The sequence below is a fragment of the Anoplopoma fimbria genome, chromosome 12 (assembly GCF_027596085.1).
Source record: "Anoplopoma fimbria isolate UVic2021 breed Golden Eagle Sablefish chromosome 12, Afim_UVic_2022, whole genome shotgun sequence".
NCBI lineage: Eukaryota > Metazoa > Chordata > Actinopteri > Perciformes > Anoplopomatidae > Anoplopoma > Anoplopoma fimbria.
This window is the reverse complement of record NC_072460.1, coordinates 3,883,481-3,903,839: the sequence shown is the minus strand read 5'-3', so window position 1 is coordinate 3,903,839 and position 20,359 is coordinate 3,883,481. Positions and strand designations below refer to the sequence as shown.

At 41.3% G+C, this 20,359-nt stretch overlaps 1 protein-coding gene across 1 annotated transcript in view; it reads left to right on the top strand.

Annotated features, from left to right (window-relative positions):
• LOC129099219 (plexin-A1-like) overlaps positions 1–11,722 on the top strand; it is a 207,757-nt gene extending 196,035 nt beyond the window's left edge. Inside the window, exons 30-34 of the mRNA XM_054608357.1 lie at positions 1,407–1,597; positions 4,802–4,971; positions 5,969–6,181; positions 8,563–8,713; positions 11,026–11,722. Coding sequence (XP_054464332.1) covers positions 1,407–1,597; positions 4,802–4,971; positions 5,969–6,181; positions 8,563–8,713; positions 11,026–11,121 — 821 coding nt within the window. The 3' untranslated portion in view covers positions 11,122–11,722. The remainder of the gene's footprint in view (positions 1–1,406; positions 1,598–4,801; positions 4,972–5,968; positions 6,182–8,562; positions 8,714–11,025) is intronic.
• Positions 11,723–20,359: the final 8,637 nt, after the last annotated feature.

Below are 20,359 nucleotides of genomic sequence, written 5' to 3'. Positions count from 1 at the left end.
CTTTTCCTGTCACCTCCCCTCCCTCCTTTCACCGGACATAAAGGGATTGCAACATGCATCAGCAACTCTCTCTTTTATCTCTCCACCTCTTCTATCCATCCCATGTGCCCTCTTCCCCAGGAGCAACAGCTAGTCAGGAGAAAGTCCTCACCCCCACCTCCCTGGTTGCTATTTCCGTCTCAATCCTAAATGGAACAGTCGTAGATATGCATCTCCCATGCTCCACTCTAATCAACTTTGACACTCGCGTCATGAATAATGAAACAGACACAGATGATGGAGGAAAGAGGAGGGGGCGTGTGAGTCGTAGTCTGTAAGCGAGAGAGGATGTTTTGGGTGATTATTGGTTTATTCGTTTACTTACCTGTAAGGTAATGAGAATCTACATGTTTATAGTTCTACTTTATGGGCCATTTCACCGAATCAATGCCTTTTCCTTCCCCAGGACATTACATGAATACACATGAAGGAAAATCATTTTATCAAGCATATGTCCAGCACATTAAGCTGATTGCAAATTGAAGATACTTAATGCACAAACTTACTAAAAACTACCTTGGTCACAGAAAAAAATTGAATTTCAGCCCATCCCCACTCTATAACACTACACCTCACCATGACATGTCATGATCAGAATCCTTCGTGAATGATTTTTTTTTTTGTATTATTATTTGACTCTATTTCCAATACAAGAATATATACGGATACATTGTCTCATCAGAAAATCCTAACATGTTAGTTAAAATAGACATTTTGTTCTTGTCCCCAGGTCTTCATTCAGTCCTTTACACCAACACATTCCCCCCCTCTATAAATCTGGGACATTACACAAGTCACATGAGCAACAAGAATAGCATCATTTGAGTCTCCTGAAGGCCTTGGGAAGCAAGTTATCTTACTCCATTTCATATTTTGGATCATATTTTAAGTATGACTGACAATCTCAACATACAGCCTGGTTCCCTAAATGATTTCTTATATATTATTATGTTGGGGTTTTAATGCTTTTAGCAACCATGTCATGTGGCCACATGTCCTGTATTTGCTAATGCTATGCTAAAAGCTCAGGCCTGTTACTTATATGAGCCATCTTCCATTTAAAAAAAACAACAAACAATAACTATAACGGCCTTAGATTCAATACAAATTTCAAAATGTATTAAAAATGTGTTTTTAGATACAGTGCCAACGAAAGATTTCAAATAATTAACAAAAGTTACAAAAAGCAAATGGAACCGATTGTAAGAATAGTCATTAAAATATGCAAGAAGGAGAAAATGAATAGGCTGCAATATTTGCTCAATAAAGGGGAATCTGCCTTTTTTTTTTTTTTAAACATTGAATCAAAAGGTTTTTAACAGAAGCTGACATAGTTCCAAACCTCTGTTTTGTGTTTCTGTCTTTAGAGAGTATGCTGAGGACGGCCAGCAGTCCAGACAGCCTACGGTCACGAACACCCATGATAACCCCTGACCTGGAGAGTGGAACTAAATTGTGGCATCTGGTGAAGAACCACGACCATTCGGACCAGAGGGAGGGCGACCGGGGCAGCAAGATGGTCTCTGAGATCTACCTGACACGGCTGCTCGCTACAAAAGTAAGATACAGGAGTTACACACCAGTGTTTAAAAAAGTTTATTTCAAGTCAGGGTGGGGAAAAAACTGCACTAAGAACCATCGGGGAACAGTAAAAATGACCACTGAAACTCAGACTCATGGGGATATTTTCAGCTTTATCAGCTCTTTAAAGCAAAGGGATCCACCTCACCTATTTGATGGTAGAGGAAACTACACGTCTCAAAACATATCAAATCACATCATCAACATTTAAAGCATTCCTCTATCAGGTAAAGGTATATGCATTTTACATTTGCATGTATTTGGTTGGTAGACGTTTTTGTCCAAAGCGACATACAAATGAGGTACAATCCCAGATATAGTATCAGTCTCACAACCTTCAATTCCAAGCGCTACAAGGTTGCCGGTGTATGAAGTGAAACATAAGTGTGTAGCAGAAATGAGGTTTTTCGAGAGAGAGAGAGAGAGAGAGAGAGAGAGAGAGAGAGAGAGAGAGAGCATGTTAAGTGGGTGGGTACACTCTGAAGAGCACCCTTGGAATGAGTTGGGTAACTTGTTCCATCACCAAGGTAGCACACAAGAGAAGAGTTTGGATTGACATTTAATAAATCAAAATGAGGGTTGATTTGCTCATCGCACTGAATGAGGGAGTTCAGGTTGGTGGGTGCCGGAGCCAGGGGCTACTCTGTAGGCTCAGATTGATGACTAGAACTTAAAGAATTTTCAACCTGGACCCTGATTTCCCCATGTTTTTATGTCATAGTATCTAATGGGGACAACAAATTTGTTGCTGTCTTGGTGCGGGAACGCTACAGACAGCAGCTGATTACTGGGGGCAATTCCGGCCAAAAGCTTAATCAACAGATAAATAATCACCAACCAGTTTAATAATCGATTAATCGTTCAAGGAATTTTTTTTCATAATATTAATCTGAATATCTTTGGGTGTTGGACTGACAAAACAAGAAATCGGTGAGCCAGGCTGAGTTCCATGTCAACAAAGTGGGGTTGTCTTACAGAAAGGAAGAATAGTGCTGGGTATAAGCAGAATAGCAATGGTAAGAAGAAAAAAAACACAAGAGTGATTAATCAAACCAAGGGAAGTATTTTATATTAAGAAAGGAAGAGGACCAAGCACTGTATGTTGTGGTACTACAGTGGAATGAAGGAAAAGTTTAGACTCATGCTGAATGATTGTCACTGAAATCATACTGGTTTGGTTTGCAAGAGGAAAACAGAGACTTGAGCAAAACCTGCACACTGCTTAACTTTAAGATTAGGAGAGGTGGAAGCGAGACCGGCCTATCTATCTGTGTATTGATAGGCCGGTATGTATATTTCAGATGGGTTTAGAGTCAGCTGTTTCAGCAGCAGGGTAACTTTTGTTGGTGATTGTGTGTGAGATGACTTGGAAAAATGATATTGTATGTTAATATATTCTTGATTGATAATGAAGGTTGATCACTTTGAAGATGGACCTAACCAAATTCGTTACCAATGTGAGAAAAGACTCATTGTAAACACACACACAGGGATAAACAGACCCATAACAATTCCTTCCATCTTGGATCCTTGCAGCATTCAGCTGCCTTCCTTGTCCTCCCTCGGTGTCTCTCAGTGCATTGTCTCTTTCCTAATTGTAGCAGGGGGGATATAGCAATGGGCAGCAGTTACAAGAGAGCCGGCTTTTCAATTTCCACTGGTAATAAAAAAAAAAACAGATTAATAAAAGGTGGGGGTTGTGGTGCAGAGTGCAGGGAGGCAGATACAGGAGGTGTAAGCAGACAGGTAATTTGTCGAGGGATTGAAGATTTGGCCATGCATGATGACAAAACAGAGAGGCAAATGCAATTGAGAAACTCATCTTGTCCTTGTCTCTCAATAGCTGTCTTTCTGCGTCTCGTCTATGCAGATCTCAGTACTTTGATCCGCCGACGGGGCAGGAATTCATTCCTGCTCCATTTCGAAATGGCTGACTAAATACGATCCCTAAACATTTCTCCGGTAATAGATTCTGCCAGATGGAGAAATCTAGGAAACAAATGTGTTGTTAGGGAAATTCATTTAGCTGCATTTGATGCAATTATGTTGAGGCATTGTCATTGGAGGAGCGCGCCATCCAAATCCGAGAGCTGGGGTTCCTGTTTGTGATTCTGCAGAGCTCAGTGGGCAGAGAGAGGCAGTCACGGAGCCCCAGTTATCACTGTGACTCCCACTGGGGCCATTCATACTAGAAATGCACACATTTATGGCCCATTCAGGTGCCGTGGATACAAGTGGCTGGAAATGGTACACTACGCTGTCACACAACACGGTGTAATTATGTTTATTATCATTCTCCGCTTTATCTCTGAGTCTTTTCTTCTGATTACAAGGTCGAATTTAAACTTAAGTATATAGGACTGTAGGAGGTGTTTGTGAGGGTGGATAGATTAATTCATGAGTACCACACATGAATGAACAAAATCAATATAAGTAATAAAACAAAACAGTAAAACCTCTAAAAACAAAGGTCAGAGTGAGTTCCCATAATAAGGCAATATAAGCTGTATTAAAAAGTCGAAAGGAATCAGAGACAAACTACATACTTGTCAGACATGAGATCCCGGCCCCTATTTCTGTATTACAATTTAAAACTTTAATGCCTAAAACCACCTAGCAACTCTAAATCGCTAATATGTGCATGAAAAATAACTCCAACAAATGATGGTGTAACACACAGTGCGATATATAAAGACAACTTCAAGCTGTTCCTTTACCTTGTCAACTTGTATTGAAGGTTCAATTTATTCAGCCCCCTTCAAAACCATCTTACTGAAACATAGCAATTAAAATGTCCGAAATGAATTCAAAGGTTAAAAAACAACACTTAATCAAATTTTAAATGAAGACCGTTAAAAACAGTGAAGAGAACCATTCAAACAACGTCATGAAAACAGGATTTAACCTTCATTGAAAGGTTTTCCAGGCACGTCCAACTGGTAAGAGGCCCCGGGGTAGACCCAGAACACGCTGGAGAGATTATATATCTCGTCTGGCCTGGGAACGCCTCGGGGTTCCCCAGGAGGAGCTGGAAAGTGTTGCTGGGGAGAAGGACGTCTGGAGGACCCTCCTTAGCTTGCTGACCCGGCCCCGGATAAGCGGAAGGCGATGGCTGGATGGATGGATGAAATAACAATTTAAATGTCTCTTGTTTTCTCTCTATCCTCGTCCTTCCATTCAGGGTACACTACAGAAGTTTGTGGACGACCTGTTCGAGACCATCTTCAGCACGGCCCACAGAGGCAGCGCCCTGCCGCTGGCCATCAAGTACATGTTCGACTTCCTGGACGAGCAGGCCGACAAACACTCCATCACAGACTACGACGTACGGCATACCTGGAAGAGCAACTGGTAAGTGAGGGAGTTATTTAGTAACCACAGATGTGCGGTATGATGGATACTGGATCCAAGTGTATATTTAAGTCATTTTTAAGTCATTTTTCAAGCAAAAATGTCAAACATTGCCTGGTTCCAGCTTTTCAAATGTGAGATTGTGTTGCTTTTGTTTGTCTTATGTGGTAATTAAATGAATATCTTTGAGTCGGCCAAAACAAACAATTTAATGAAATCACCTTGGACTTTTTGATGGCCATTTCTTACTTTTTATCATAGTTCAAAATGTTATCATTCAAAGCATAAATTCTGAATGTTTATGATAGTTTTACATTTGATTCTTTTGTAATGTATTTATTTGGCAAAACGTTTTTCTGAGCTAGCTGGACATCGTGTGACCTGCAGTTGGTGCAGAGTAACTACAGAGTACATTCAAATGAGTGTGTTCTGTATAAGGAGGTAGTGTTAACTGTAATGTTATATACCCCATCTGCAAATGTCTGGAAAGTAAATATCTTTGTGTACTCTTTCTGCGCACCAATGTATTATATTAAATCAATAAATCCAGGTCTGAAAAATGAGTAACAAATTAAAATAATTGCTGTGTCGGATGCTTGTTCAAAATTTACCGGACAATTTAATAACATCTTCAGACAAGCAATGCAATATTTGTTTTGGTTTATTCCATTAACAGTTTTTGCTATATTTGCACCGAATTTAGGTCACTTTTTTTCAAATCACCAGTGCGCTGCTTCACTGCCTGAGGGCCGCAGCACCTACTGTGCAAGATTATTACAAACACAATACAAGCCACTCGAAAAACAAGCTTTAATGCACATGAGTTGTCTGATAAGAAAAACAATGAAATAAGCAGCTGAAGCAAAGCAGTCAATCTCTTCACATTTCCAGGTTGCATTTAATAACGTGTTGTTAAAACGTGTTGTTGCATTTAATAACGTGTTGTTAAAACGTGTTGTTTCTTTAAAAATGTCTCTATTCTGTATTCCCTCTCCAGTCTTCCTCTGCGGTTCTGGGTGAACGTCATCAAGAACCCCCAGTTTGTATTTGACATCCACAAGAACAGTATCACGGATGCCTGTCTGTCCGTGGTGGCCCAGACCTTCATGGACTCCTGTTCAACGTCAGAACACAAACTGGGAAAAGACTCACCCTCGAATAAGCTTCTCTACGCTAAAGACATCCCCAACTACAAGAACTGGGTAGAGAGGTAAGTTAAAGTTTAACGCAGTTAAAACAGTACATTTTCTGGGTGAACTATTCCTTTAAACTAGCAAAAAAACAGCATATCCACTGTTCTTAACGCTAAGTGAAAACAAATCCACATGAGTTGTTGAAAGCGGGAAGGTTGACTAATCTGTAAACTTGTCTTCAAAGAAAAAGTGAGGTGGAATGGTGAGATAAATTACTCATTTAAACTACTGACTTAAAAACAACTGTAAGATTAGGAGAACATAACAGGTTGAACTTTATCCGCTACTAGCAGTTGAAGCATTTCCCTGCTCTCAGAGAGCACAGTTCTATTAAATTAGTGCAAAAGAAGCCATGTACTTTAATTACAGCTCGCTCCAGGCCCATGGATATGAAATACAGTGAACGCAGAGTGAAGTAAAATATCTGGAATACCAGTTCTGTCTGTGACATTTTAAAGTTGCCATTTGAACTAGGTCCAAGACAAAAAAAAATCCCTTTGATTTTTTTAAATTCACATCACCTGTAAAGAAGCAAGTAATGTAAAAAAAAGTGAGAGACGGATTTGTTGCAAACGTTTGCCCTCTCTTACTAAAAAATCTGGTTCACCCTTCATCTGTTATTCAGCTCCTGAATGTTTAATTAAACTCAAGATACATAACGCACCATTGACGCTTGCCACAGTCATCGTTTCTGCTTTATGGGGAAGAGTCCAACAGTCTCTAAATAGCTCTGGCAATATGAATTGCAGCTCCTCCCACAGCATGCAGTGACGTTGTAAGAGATGATGAGAGAGATGGGATTTTGTGGATATACAGCCAAGAATACAGAATATCAACTGCTTATAATAGATGTATAACACTAAATGATGTGATTTATCTGTTAGGTGGAAAAGTAAAATTGCTTCTCAAGGTCAAGTAAGCCAGCTGATAATGTATATCATATCATATCATTACTCTAAAAAACAATGTGATTGAACCAGTCTCAATTTTTTTTTACTATAAGATAATATGTCTTTTAAACATCATATTTTTAAAGAAAAAACTAAGGGTGAAATTAAGTTTCTCATATGGAAACAAAATCCAAGCAACGCTTTTATCAGACATTGATTATGATGATTGTTTGAGCACTGAATATACTTGCCCTATTACTAAATGAAAATTCTCTCTTAATGTAATCGTCTGGTTTATTTTAGGTCTATCTCTCTTTCATGTTTATTGAATACATTTTCTTTTTGTTTTGTTGTTTAACTGCTTTTACGCTGCCATATTGGTCATTGTGCCCCGTGGTAAAAGAGATTAAAAATCTCAATGGGATTAACCTGGATAAATACAGGTGAAATAAATCAAATAAACGCCACGTCTATTGTACGTCGCCCCTTCCCTTCGGCTGCCACAGAGGATCAGACAGTTGTCCGTTTCTCTACTTCCAGCGACACACTTGAACGTGCTACAGTGAGTCCTAAGGCTTCCACCGAGTATTTGAAGGCAGTATGAGATAAGGATTTATAGGTGATGGTTAATTGGGTGCAGTTAAACCTTGTTTCTATAATGCCTCTGAATCCACGCTCAACCCCAGCCTGCCCCACTGCAGTAAACCTTGAGATGGTTGATGGTGGATTCTGCAAACAGGTCTGGGTACAGCACAGTACTGGGATATATTCTTATTATACTCCTGCCTCTCTTTCTATGGACGTCTTGCTCCTCATATGCATGGTTAAATCTCTGTTACAATAATAAGGGAGTTTTTGAAAATGATTTGGATGGGGTGGAGGGGGTAAGTGGAGTATTGACACCACACCCTTAATTACATAAAAAACATTCATATGAATTATACTAGATGTATTCTCTGTATTCAACAGCTGGGCGGCTGTGGTCATCATTTAATCACAAGGTTGGTGGTTCGATCCCCGGCTCATCCTGTCCGTACGTCCAAGTGTCTTTGTGCGAGACACTGAACTCCAAGTTGCTTTGGGGCTCAAAAGGGAATATTGAAAAACAATATAAATCTGGCTTTAAACAAAGTAAGAGGACCTTCTCTGCCCTCCTTAAAAGATGAATCAATCCACCTATCAGCAAAAACAAAAATACTAATTTTCCTACAGTCCCTTAAAAATATATTCAACATTTATATGCTTCTGAGCGCTACACAGTCCACTCCTCTCCAGCTGAGTCTGGCCACCCGTCCTGTGTCCACTGGTCGCGTCAAAGTGTCCTCGAGTAAGATACTAAAACATCAGCTAATTATTGAACGTGGAATTGTGAACTGCCTCGATCCCCCAGTGAGAAGACCGGCCACCAGCTGTCCTCGTTCGCATTCAGAATATTTAATAACGACGCTGTTTTGGATGGACTACTCATCGTACAGTCCATAAAACTCTTGTCTGACCCTCTCCCCTAGGTATTACTCGGATATCTCCCGAATGCCTGCCATCAGTGATCAGGACATGAGTGCCTACCTTGCAGAGCAGTCCCGCCTGCACCTCAGCCAGTTCAACAGCATGTCGGCGCTGCACGAGATCTACTCCTACATCATCAAATACAAAGACGAGGTGAGCTCCCTCTGCACGCGGAATAGAATCAGAGAGAATGGAAAACCGAGTGTTGAAAGGACTTGCAGCAGGGTGTGTTGTGTCACTTCACTTGTTTTTGACTAATGCCAAGAGGTCATTTTAATTCAATTACATTGATACCCAGTCGGTGAGGGCTGGAAGGTATTATCGCCATTAGGATGCACAATTAAGTCGTGAGCTTAACACATTATGGAGCTAATGGAGCTTCATTAGGAGAGACCTGCATGCACAGTAACCTACAGCTGCTGCTGGTTGATTACCACTACATGTGTAGTTACTGCATGTGTACGTGCGCTTGCAGTTTCCATCTTTTAAAGGAATAGTTCGACATTTGGAGATAGGCGCCTACTTGCTTTCTTGCTGAAAGTTTAATGAGAAGATCAATACCGCTCCCGTTTCTGAAAGGATAAAAAGGAAGCTACAGCCAGCAAAGACACTGTGGTTGCCAGGCAACCAGCGTAGATTCTTGGAAGTAAATAAACCATCACAGAGAAACTCTTATGTATTCTAGACGACATTTCCAGTGTTACACACAATCAAAACTTGCTTTTTGAATGATATGAACCATCCTATCCGGTAACCATTTCAAACATATTGCTCTGGAGTCACTCAAAGTCCCTTTCACACATGCAGTCTATCCTTACAATGTCCAGGAACATTTCCTGCATGGGCTCTTGTGTGAATGGAAGCAGAATCAAAGCAGTGCCGGGACAAGAAGGTAAAGGGTTACGTCTGTTTGAGAAAAGACGCTTTAGGTGGAGTGAGTGAACCAATCACAAGACGGCGCTTGTGACGAGATGAAATCCAAGACATGTTTATGGTTTAGCATTTACTCCAATGCTGTCACAGGTGATTTGAATTGTCCAACATTAAATACATTACAAGAACAATAACGCCGGACAAAAAAAGCTCCAGGCCCGCCATGCCCCTGAAAATAAATACATGTACAGTACATCTGGCTTTGCACCATCTCCTTCTTCTTCTGTTGCTTTGTTTATGTTGCATAACCACCCTTTGCTGGACTTTCTATTGCCCTCCCATCTATTCTTGCATCACTGAGGCATGTATGAAAAGGCGCAAGCTGTAAATGTTCTTTAATGTGGTGCATGTGTGAATAATGCAAATCGCTAGCGGGTCCTGAAAGGTCATCCAGGTCATTTTCCAGGATGAACTATGCGTGGAAGAGGCTTAAGAGTTAGACAAGAAGATGGATAACACTTACATAACTGTCCTATTAAAACCAAAGTGAAAGACGACAATTTGTGGTTTTAATTTTCTTGGCTGGGCACATTGATTCCTGGAGCTTCAGCTGGTTGCCTGGCAACCTCACAGTGACTACAAGACTTGTGGAAGTCACTGCGCTGGCAAAGAAATAGGCTGACATTGAAGTTCACTCGTATGATAAGTATGTTGTTTCTGTAAGTCGCAAACAGGCAAAAGATCACGTGTTAATGAGTGAGTCCAGAGGTGCTGGTTACTTTTACCCCCCTCTTACTCTGGTCCCTTATAAACAAATAAACAAGCACTCGTCTCTAAAAACCTCTGCTTTCCCCTCAATCAGGCTTTTATACGGTGAGAGATAAGCAGCATCAGCCTCTTCCTCTTCCCTGCCCTCCATGTCGTCGTCGTCTCCCCCCCCCCCCCCCCATCCCTCAATAGCAGCAGTATTACAGTAGTTATGCTGGCTGGTTGCAGCTGGCTCCATTCAAACCAACTGCTCCCCTTCATTACAGCCTATTATCCAGATGTAGGCAGCTGCAGGGTCCCCATCGCCCTCTAACACATGCCCTGACCTCACGCACACAAAAACACACACACACACACACACACACACACACACACACACACACACACACACACACACACACACACACACACACACACATGCTAACGGACATACACACAGTAAACGGAAGTACTCACCACAAAGACAAATGCACACATAAATACAGTCTTTTCTTCTTTACATGCTGCACCGGCTCCTCCCTCCCTTGTTCATGTCACGGCTTAAGAAGAGCACACACTCCGGACATCCTATTTTCCTTTCACACCTTCTCCGCCAACCCCTGTCCATGTTGTCAGCATCAGTTTGAAATGTAATCACTAACAAGGGAGCTAAATTTGCCAAAATGAAAGTTTTGGTGTGTTTTTTTTCCCGCCAAAGAGCTGGTGTATCTGAGCACCCACACATTAAGGGTTAAAGAGCGTAATAATAAAGCACCTATAGGATTGAAACAAGCGATTTAGGATGTGACGATATAGTTTAACTCTTCCTCCTCATCCGTTTCCAGATCCTGTCGGCGTTACAGAAGGACGATCAGTCGCGCAGACAGCGGCTACGCGGCAAGCTGGAGCAGGTCATCGACACCATGGCGCTGGCCAGCTGAGGACCGGCCAATCACGCTCCTCGGCTAGGGGGAGAACTGGCCAACCAACACGCCTTCCCACGACAACCTTCAACACCCGTGACATTTTTGACCCTCTGAAGTTTGAAGTCTGTCCGTTATCGCCCCAACGAACAGCAGCGGAAAAAGACTGCGAGGACACAAGGACGCAGCAGCAGCACACTGGAGAGAATGCAGAGTTTGGAACTAAGGCCACGCAGGGCCGGGCTGGCTTTTTCTTTTTTTGTTTTATCTCTCTCTTTCTGAGCCACCAACCCAGCCCCCGACAGCCAAATCAAGCGCACCCTCAGCTTCTGCCGATATAGACCTCAGCTCAGGAGAGCGTTTATTTTCATCAAGGCCCTCATCACATCTCGAGTCCTTACGGGTGCACTAGTTGGGTACTTTGGCCACGATCAGGACCTGCACATGCACACTGGTGACCAAAGCTCTTCTAGCTGGATACAGAGCTGAAATGCTACTGGAAAGGTGTACGCCGCCAGCTAGCAGCTCTCCACAGCCAAGGCTAAAGTTCAAACTGTGAGCCAATAACAATCCAGGATCTTTTATTGCGATACTTGATCCCTGTAAGGAATATTTGTTGCCGTCCTCCAAAGGGAGGTCAGAGGTCAGGGTCAGCTACAGCGCAGCAGCCCTGGAGCTGGTAAGGACTCAGTGTGTTGCTCAAAGACACTACAGCAGGGTGGATGCCTGGCAACACGTAGGCTGTCGCCACTGCGGAGCAACCAGGAGGAAGGACTTTGCAGGGAAACTCTTCCTCCAGAGCCGACTCTGCAGCCCTCGATCAACACTTCAGGACATTTTCAGCTTCATAACTCTGCTTATGATTTGAAATTGCATTTCCCCCCCGACTGCCTACTCTCCCCCCGTGCTGTGCCACTTGTGTTACTGCTGAATTTGCACAACAAAGCTAAATCAAAAGAGAGAAGAGGATATATGAATATATATAGATATAGATATATAAATACAAACCTTTTGTTTTTAAAAACAAATTTAAAGTTGAGAAAAAAAATGTTTTCCATAGTAATGTACAAAAAAAAAAAGTTTGAGAAGAGGATTTGATATTTCCAAGGTGAAAAATGATGAAAACACGAGGAAAAAGTCGTCCTGTGCCATGTTTTACTTTGAATGTTGTTTAGTGCAAAGAGACTTCTTTTCGTTCGATGAGATGTGCTATGATGAAAATGTTGTCATACTTAGTGACTGAAGTGAGAGTTTAATTATATATATAACTATATATATAATTATACACCAACCCACAGTGCTTTTGTGTTTGTTTTAGAGAAAACCAAATACATCGAGGCCTGTTCAGCTGATGTAGATGACACAAAAGTCATTCCTGTGGAAGTCAGCCTCGCTCTGTGGTAGCAGACAACTAAAGAGGCACTGGCCGCTCATTTGAACATTTGGCACACCTTGCTCTACGACTTCACGATCTAGTTTTCTAGACTGCTCCTCTTCCCTGAAAAAAAAACAGGTACGAGTCGTGCTCTCCAAAATGAAGGCCAGCTTTGGTGTGCAGAAGAAAGGTGAAACAGTAACGTCTCATGTTTTCGCTTGTTTTTGTATCTGCAGTGAAGACGGTCAAGCTAAAGGTTCCGCTTTTGAAATGTGAATGTGGTTTATCAAAAGAGGATGTGTAGCTTGATTCATGTAATGTTTTGGTACCAGTTGAAGGCCTTTCTCTTTTTTTCTGTGGTTTTATAGGGTTAAAAAAAAAATAACAAGATGTTAAATGTTTCCTTTCCAGTACGTGCTACTCCGCGTTATCTCGCAGTGCTTCGAAAAAACATGCATTCATCAACGACACATTCCTTTTTTCCTATGAGTGTAAAAAAAATGGTACAAGGTTAATAACAAACAAACAAAAAAAATGAAAGATGTTAAACAAACCAGGGTAATATATACTGTGTGTTGTCATCCATCCTGTAAGAGTTATGAAATGTAGAGCACCATACCGGGCAGGTCAACAGCCGGATCAGATGGATGTGGTCAAGATCAACTCTCTGTTTATTGGGTTTGATAGCAAATCAAAAGAAAGTAGGTCTAAATGCATTATTTAAAACAATACGTCTTCAAATTAAATTGTTACAGATGCCTCAAAACTATTTTATTTTGCTTCCTCTTCAACAGTGCTTCCCTCCTGCAACAGAATGGAAAGGCCTTTAATCAGCTGACACTATAGTCCTCTGTTTCAGTCCAGGTCAGATAGCAGAGAGCTTAGCGGAGGCATCAGGAACCGTGCAGGCCAGGGCTGCTGTGGAAGGCTACGTAGGTTTCTCTCAAATGAAAAGTTACTGTAACTGTCTCTAAGTTGTCCAAGAGCACTAAGACAGTCTGAGCTGCAGTCCGGGACAAGTAAACTGAAAGAAACGCATGTTCCATCTTGGTGATAGATCGTTGTGACTCTTCATGACGACCCAGTGGATCATAAGGAAACTCCTGTGATACGACCCGCAACATTTTGTCACTACCCATGGTCCTCAGAGGTGCCTATACTGGAGTAGATGCTTATTATGAGATTGCTGGCACAGCAACGTTTTCAGATTCACACGCTAAAGGATTTCTTCTAACTTTAAAAAGCCAACTCGGACAAAAAAACACACATATATGTACATTGCTTCATTTTTTAACATAACATGCCTTGTGGTACAGTTGCAAAATTCTTAACCTATCGCTAGCTGGCGTGTCACAGCTGTAACTTTTGAATTTCTTGGATCGGTGAGTTCTAGTCACTTAAGTTTGTGGTGCATTCAGGCCTTAGCCTCTTTTTTCGTTGTGTCTTTGAGCAGCAATCCCTACAATTTAAGCTCTAAAATAATTGGCAAATAATAATGAAGTTCTGATAAGAATGAGATTGAATGTTAGCTGCTGCAGATGAGGCGGCTACCTGGCCAACGAGCTAGTCCAGAAAGGATTCAGTGCTTAATTGATGAAATATTTCCAGGGTTTATTGGCACAGAAGTGTACAATAAACATTTCTTTACTGTTACTGGACATCATCTCTCCATGGTTGCCCAAGAGTTGAACAATGGCCGACAATGGGCGTGTCGCTTCAAATTTAGACTTATGTAACACAGTTAACTTTTTTTCCCATATTCTTATTTTGTCTGGGTGTTAGCTTTTATTTATTTATTTATTTATTTTCATTTTTAAAGCTACATACCAGACCTGGACCAACCCTTAATGCCATCTATCCAAACACATATTGCTGCTGTCAAATGAACACTCTTTGCATTTAATAAATGTACATTACCCTTGATAGATTTAGGACGATTATGAAACCCTTTAAACATCCAGATCTTTAGATGTTAACCTGTAGTTTTCGCTCAGATGCTTGGTTTTTTAATCTTCCAGCAGATGTGTGTCTGGACAGAATCAAACGTACTGTACGTGCTTCAATACTTGAACCACTGATCTACACAGGGTAAAACAACATACAGGGCGGCTGACCAAAGCTTATCTCATCCACAGCAGGGGATTATCTCTGAACCATCTACTTTTCAATTCTTCCACATAATTACTCAGCACTAAGTTTGAGTCGTTGAAATACTCCGTCATTGAAGGTATTTGGTGTTTGTATTTATGCTTGATAAACGGTGAATTTGAGGTAATGCTACTTCCACATCGGGCACTCATTAACGCATTCTGTTAAATTTGATTGAATGACTGAACCAGCCTGATGTATTTGTGTCTGACTGCTGTTCACTGGCTCAAATGTTCTTTTTGATGGAGATTTGTGAAGATAATTTGTAGTGATGTGGAAATAGTAATGAGGCTTAGTTAGTGAAGTAAAAAGAAGAAAAAACTAAATCAGCACGATGGCTGGAGGAGGCCCAATTGGTCCTCTGGTGCTTTTGTTTCTTAGTTTTGCTTCTTGTTTTCTGCTTCACCACTTGTTGGGGTAAAAGATGAAAAGACTTGGGCAAGGCAGAGGAAGCTCTTTGAAGAACATGGTACTGCTTCATTCTCCATTCTGTTGCATCCGTGGCGCTCGACTTCTTCCACATAGGAATATACAGTGATGAAGGAGGGAGGGGGAGGGTGAGAGAGAAGGGAAGAGGTGGAGGGAGAGATTCTCTCGACAATTGACCGACGAAGAACTGTTCAGGGTGCCTTGTCTGGCTCTTCCCCTACTGAAAATGGTGCATTTTCTTTGTTCCCTTAAAGAGTCTGATTCACGGTACATGTCCACAAATTTGAATATCCATTTTTTAAAACATCATTCAAGATGTTTTTTGAAGTGCAATATTTCTGTTTTCTTTCTGAGACTGAGAAGCTTGATAGCCGACCAATCAAATGTCAGGATATGTTTAGCCTAGCTTAACATCTACACATAGGACTGATATTGGTATCATCCTATTTGAACAGAACCAGGCTCTCCACTTCCCCTGGCACCTAGTTCGTCTAGTAAGCTAAGCTAACCGTATCCTAGCTCTTGCTTGATATTTAGCATAGCCTTCAGATCTGAAATTGGTATACATTTGTTCATGTAACTCTTAGCAAAACAGTGAATAAGGGCATATACTAAAATGTCAAACTATTGCTATTTTCCAATAAGAAAATAAATAAGGAACCCAGACCGTTTTCTTCAGAAAGCCATCTCTAAAGCTATTCTGAAGTGTTTGTGAAATGTCCTTATTTTCAGTATGGGCTGTACTCTCCAACATCTCCTGCTGCAACGCACAACCTGAATACTTAATGTGCCATTTCCGTCCCCTCCTTCTCCCCAACAGCGACACTCTAGTTTCTGCAAGTTTCTCATCCCTCCAGTTCTCTCCAGCTTCCACACCTGCTGAGTTCACTTAGATTAAAGTACATTTCAGAGAAGGAGCATAGGAATGAAAAAAAAAAAAAAAAAAAAAAACAACCTTCACACACAGATTAAAGAAGAGAGCGGTAGAAAGGAAAAAAAAATATCTTAAAGAGTTTTAATACTTTATGAATTCTGATACCTTTTTAAGAGTTTCAGACTTGAAGCTGCTGTGACAGGTTTTGGCTGTTTCACGTCCGTGTAAATATCCTGCTCTTTCCTATTTTGCAGATTTATTACGTGTAAATAGACACGCATCAAGGAGAGATTAAACATGTTTTTTGCTAAATCTGTCTCGTCTGATGTTTTCATTTCCCTTCCCCATCCCTGTGCAGCCTCGCCTAAATTGTGGATTTGAAAGTTGTGAGAAGTTTTAGGTTTATCTCAAGTGCACGTCACCAAAAGAGAACTTGAAAGATCAAAAGCAGCACATAAGAGACTAAAATATTATTGTACTCTATCTGGTCGAGCGAAATCTATTGCTTCTGTCTGATTTCCCCACTTTTACCACAGTGATGGTGATGAGGACATTGACAAAGATAAGAAAGAAAATGATAATGAGCCCTTACAGACTTGACTGCCAGAAAAAGCCTTCCTGAAGCTAGTGAGGAAGATGCAAAGCTCAGTTCCAAGAGAACAATCTCCCGTCCATGTGCACTCACTTTCCTCCCCTCGACAAACGACTGAAACTGTCCCGTCAGTGTGAGACCAGTGAATCCTTTAATGACACTGTCAGAGATCTCGCAGTTATGATGTGATAGATGTGCTCCAGGAGCTCCGTCTTCCATTTATCTTGCATATACTGTAAATCTTTCAAATCAGATCATAAATAATATCATAAATCTCAAAAATACTATTTGTCTAACACTGGACTTCCCCTGCTTTTCATGTACTTTTTTATGCTTCGTGCCAGTCTCGTGGTCTCTCCAGCAAGTTGTTCCACACTGAAAAACCTTGCTGAAACCCACCTCGCTGGATGGATTGCCATGAAATCTTATAGAAACGTTGGTTGTTCCTAGAGGATAAATCCAAGGACTTGCGTGATTCCGTGACATTTATCTAGCGTCACCATGATGTTTGCACTTTATCACGTTTTGTTTTTCATTATCTTATTGAATTGATTGGCACGAACTTTGGAACAGACATCCAAATTCCCCAAAGGATGAATCCCATAACAACCGTGATTTACCATTTATCTAGCGCCACCAGCAGGCCAAAGCTTTCACTGGACTGGACGGATTGGCACAACATTTTTTTGCTGACATTCATGGTGCCCAGAAGATGAATCCTAATCACGTTGGTGGTATTTGAGTATATTTTTTGACAATTACTAAATAGATTGCCATAAAATTGGGTACAGACATTCATATTCCCCTGATGATAAATTGTAAAGTTGAGCACCTGACTTTAACACCACATCAGGAGAAACTTAAAATGTTACTGGTTTATTACCAAATACCTGAAACCGACATTCCTATTAGCTGCAATTTTACTTATTTTATTGATAATTAGCAAATGTTACCATGCTAGCTTACTAACCTAAGATGGTAAAAAAAGTACCTGCTAAACATCAACATGCTGACGTACTGATGTTAGCAGTTAGGATGAAGCTAAAAGCAGCTCTATGCTCGAGCAGAGCCCAAAGAGCTGCTTGTGTGGCCGTAGATTCTTCAGCCAAGTCCACTTCAAATTTGAGTTATTGTATTTAGGAGTTGCTAACTTTTAAATGGCTTTCACATCGACATCAACATCGCAAATATGGCTGCAAACCAATACAACCAACTTGTGGCTCAATAATTAGAAAGTGCCTGAAAAAAAGCAAATGGGGACGCCTCAGCTTAAGTCTCGTCTTCGTTCAATGTTATAACAGCCTCGTTTAATCAGTTTCCGAATGTTGAGTGTGAAAATTCTTGCACTATACACTGCCCTGAAAGATTCCAAAGATGGGACAAAAGCATTACCTTAGGGCATGTACACTGCTTTCTGATGGTGATAAGACGGGACTAATCAATCAATCTGACACTGTCGCATTTTATAGATGCAAAAATGACTATTGTGTGACTCTGTGAGCAATGACGCAAAATGACAACGATTATCTACTCTATAGAGCAAACGAGTGTGTTCATTATGATTTCAGACGCTGCTTTGGTGCATTATGTCTTCTGCTCTCTCTCTTCATCCTTCCTACCCGGATCAAATGGTATCAAAACAGATCAAGTCCTGTTCTCTCCTCACGTCTCTCCGACTGTCCATTACCAGTCGGAAAATGTAACATTTAAAATGTGTCGAGCCCGCCCCCCTCGGGGACCAGGGCGGTTTGACAGGCAACCCATCAATCAAATTAAGAAGCCCATTACGAAAACATAAAGAGGAAAGATTCAGACCTCCGGAGATAATCTGACCTGGATATCACAGACACCTCGTCTTTGTTCTCAATGGGATTGGCCCTTTCTTTATTACCCTAAGTGATTTTTTTCTTTTAGTCTTCCCTCCACCTGTGGGGCCATCTGAGACTTTATTTCTTCCTCTGCATGGTGAGGTTTCAAGATGAGGATGGACTGAAGGCAGATTGCAGCATATGTAATTATTTCTTTTTCCCTCCATATCCCTCTTGCCTGTCTCTGATCTTATTTTTATTTTATTTTTTCCTCTCTCCTCCTACTGCAGTCCTTCAGAGAGGCAGAGTTTCCACAGGAGTTTCTCCTCGCACTCCTTTCTCTCCTATCATCTGCTCTTTTTATTTGCCTCTTGCATGTTATTTGGACTGCCTGCTATAGCACTTGTCACAGTGGGTAAAGCACAGCAGTGCGTAGATAAAGCAACGGGTTGCAAGCACTCATACAGACAACAGACACCACCTCCCATCGCCCACGTCTGGATATGTCTTCAAGTTTCTCAGGGCATCAGATTACCATGTTTGAGCTGTGCTTGTTGGGAAAAATCTCTCTCTCACTCTCTCTCGCTCTCTCGCTCTGTCGCTCTCTCTTTTGTTTTATTTGGGCCCAGAGGCTTCTCAGGCAATTCAATCACCCCGACCGCTCTCAACACAAACACTCGGCCGTCCTCCAAGATGCCCCGACGCAGAATAAACGACAAAGTGACATTGGCTTGGGCCACACACACACACACACACACCGCCGACTCTCAGCTGGAGATTACACTGGAATAAGACCCCTCTGTTTCTCCAGAGTGGAGAAGAGCATAACAGAGAGGGGGGGGGAGATAGGCTAAGATAAAAGCAACAAGAGGTAAGAAGGACAGAGAGGGGACAAGTGTGGACTTCTTAGAGAGAGTTGACTTTGGTTTCCTCAGAGGAGGCGGGAGGTTAATACTGCCTCTCTCGCTCCGTCTTCATATGAAGTCCCAATAAACGACGACCAGCAGGGGAAATAAGATGATGGCGCGGAACCAGGGCAGGCAGACAGAGTCACGTCCGCCCCTCGCTGCTTCCTCTCTGTCAGAGCTGAATTAGATGCACTGCTAAGTTGTGACTGTGTGGGTGCATGTCTGGATGTGCTCACAGAAAGTACGTGAGCATGCATGATTTAAACTAATCACTGATCCCTATGGTTAAAAAAAAACCATAGTTATTCAACTTACAGACTGTTCATGTAACATTTGCTGTTCTGAGCTCTTGATGTCTAAAGGGTCTGTCAGGTGAAGGGGAATAAATGGGTGTATTGATTCCTGATGCGTTTGGGTGTAATGGAAGAAAGACTGTGAATGAGAACTTTAATGTCAATTTTAGAAAGAAATGTGCATGTGTCTTGATACACCTTTACTTGATTGACAGGTCTTTCAAATCTAAACTTTAAATGCCAACATTTAAAAAAAAAAAAAAAAAAAAAAGGTTGATTTTTTTAATATCTGTATGTGCCAAATGATTGTGAAGTTTACACAATTAAAACTACAAAATCCAACATTAATTGTAGGCCTGTGAAGGGATCGTGAACCCTCCAACACCTTCTCAGTCTTACTTTCTTCCTCATTAGACAAAGGACACATCACTTGGTGCCTTGGAGCTCATTGGAATTTGATGTAAATCATGAATTCTAGGCATGTCAACCCAAAACAGAATTCCGCAATACTGGGCTGGTTTGGACCCACAATTTCAGTCTTCTATTAAGTCAGCTGTGAATTACTAGAAGAAAAAAAGAAAGAAAGAGTGGTGGAGACGTCCCATTAGAAGCAGCTAAAAAGGTGTGTTACTACTTTTTTTTAGCCATGCTAGTGCTGTAACTCCAGGGATAGCAATATGGGTCAGTCAGTCTGTCAGTCCTTTTTGGTCCACAGACTTTGGTCCACACAGAAATATTTCAACAACTTGGATGGATTGCCATGAAATTTTGTACAGATGTCCATTCTGCCCAGAGGACGAATTCTAATGACTTTGGTGATCTAATGACT